The 1,717-nt window shown below is 58.8% G+C and overlaps 1 protein-coding gene across 1 annotated transcript in view; it reads left to right on the top strand.

The window, feature by feature from the left end:
• The first annotated feature begins 740 nt into the window (after positions 1–740).
• Positions 741–1,717, top strand: part of Slc12a7 (solute carrier family 12 (potassium/chloride transporter), member 7) — an 80,610-nt gene continuing 79,633 nt past the window's right edge. The window contains exon 1 of the mRNA XM_013013826.1: positions 741–838. Coding sequence (XP_012869280.1) covers positions 741–838 — 98 coding nt within the window. The remainder of the gene's footprint in view (positions 839–1,717) is intronic.

Below are 1,717 nucleotides of genomic sequence, written 5' to 3'. Positions count from 1 at the left end.
GGTGGCTGTGGGGTCCAGGGCCCTCACCCCATCCCCCTCTGCCTGGGGGTGGCTGTGGGGTCCAGGGCCCTCACCCCATCCCCCTCTGCCTGGGGGTGGCTGTGGGGTCCAGTGTCCTCACCCCATCCCCCTCTGCCTGGGGGTGGCTGTGGGGTCCAGGGCCCTCACCCCATCCCCCTCTGCTTGTGGCTGTGAGGTTGTGGAGATGATTCCGAGGCCCTGCAGGAGAGTGAGAGCCTGGTGGAGAGCCTGGAACGCACTGGAAGGTCTGATGGATGTTGGTTCTCTAGGGCCAAGCTGTCTGTATCCATGACAGCCACCAGGACTCCTGGGAGGGACAGCAGATAGCCTGCGCTTCATTTTGAAAAGGAAGAAACAGAAGAGCCAGGGCAGAACGTTCTCGTTACAGACAGAGGCTCTAGTCCCTAGAAATGCCCCTGGGCCCACAGCACCACCCACACCAGCCTGATGGACACCGGACATTTACCTGGTGTCCCTCCTGACCACCACGGACATCTACCCCACACCCCTGCTGACCACCACGGACATCCACCCCACACCCCTCCTGACCACCACGGACATCCACCCCACACCCTTCCTGACCACCACGGACATCTACCCCACACCTTTCCTGACCACCACGGACATCTACCCACACCCCTGCTGACCACCACGGACATCTACCCCACACCCCTCCTGACCATTGCGGACATCCACCCACACACCCCCTACTGGCCACCATGGGCATCTATCCCACGTTCCTGCCTGCCAGCTATGGCTGGGGACCCAGTCCAGCCTCCAGTTACCCACTGACCTGCGGCACTGACTTTAGTTCTGAGTAAGGACAGCAGCCCTAATACAGTAGAGAAGCCTCTGGTCAGTTTGGCCAGCTGTAAGTGTGCAGCTGTGTCTTCAGGGTGGGTTCATGGTGGCCGCTGGTGGGGCAGAGCCGGTCATTGTGCAGATTCATGTGTCTAAAGTAGCTGGGTGGACTTGAGTTTCCAGAGCTTCTGCATGTGGTGTGGTTGCTAGTCTCCCCCATCCCCAGCCTCTGGGAGGGCTTCCTGCGGGGCAGACGCACAGTGGTGGGATTTGAGTCAGGACTAAGAACCCGGGAATCTGGGCTGGAGGAAACTCCTTGTCTGCTCCTCTTTGGATTTCCAGTGGCCGTGAGCAAACACCAGGGCAACCCCTGGAGACTGGAGGACAGAGTTAGGTGTGTCTGAGCTGCCGAAGGTCCAGGCCCAGTCTGCCCACCATCTCCCCATACCGGCACGTGGACCCCCTCAGAGTCTACCGGGGGACCTACCAGAACTGCTCCACACTGCCCCCATGTCTCCACTCCCTTTCCCAGCATCCTGCAGCCCCTCAGCCAGAAGGAAGAGACAGCTGAACCTCACTGAGGCCGGCCTCCTTCCCTCCCTGGGGGCTTCCTGAAGATGTACAGGGTTCTGGCGGCTACCTTGACAGGGCAGCAGAAAGTCACCCACAGATAGACTCTAGAGTCAACCAAACAAGAACAGTTCATGGAGATTCTGGTGTGGTTTCTGACTCACATAGAACGAAAACCAAGGAGGAAACACAGATGGCTGTGTGGACAGACACAGTCCCAGGAAGATAGCCTTCCCTTTGCTAAGGATGATGGAGTGTGTCTCCTGTGATGATGGAGTGTGATCTCCTGTGATGATGGAGTGTGTCTCCTGTGATGATGGAGTGT

Source organism: Dipodomys ordii, unplaced genomic scaffold (assembly GCF_000151885.1).
Source record: "Dipodomys ordii isolate 6190 unplaced genomic scaffold, Dord_2.0 Scaffold21, whole genome shotgun sequence".
NCBI classification, from domain to species: Eukaryota; Metazoa; Chordata; class Mammalia; order Rodentia; family Heteromyidae; genus Dipodomys; species Dipodomys ordii.
The sequence above is the reverse complement of the archived record's forward strand: the minus strand, read 5'-3'. Positions and strand labels throughout refer to the sequence as shown.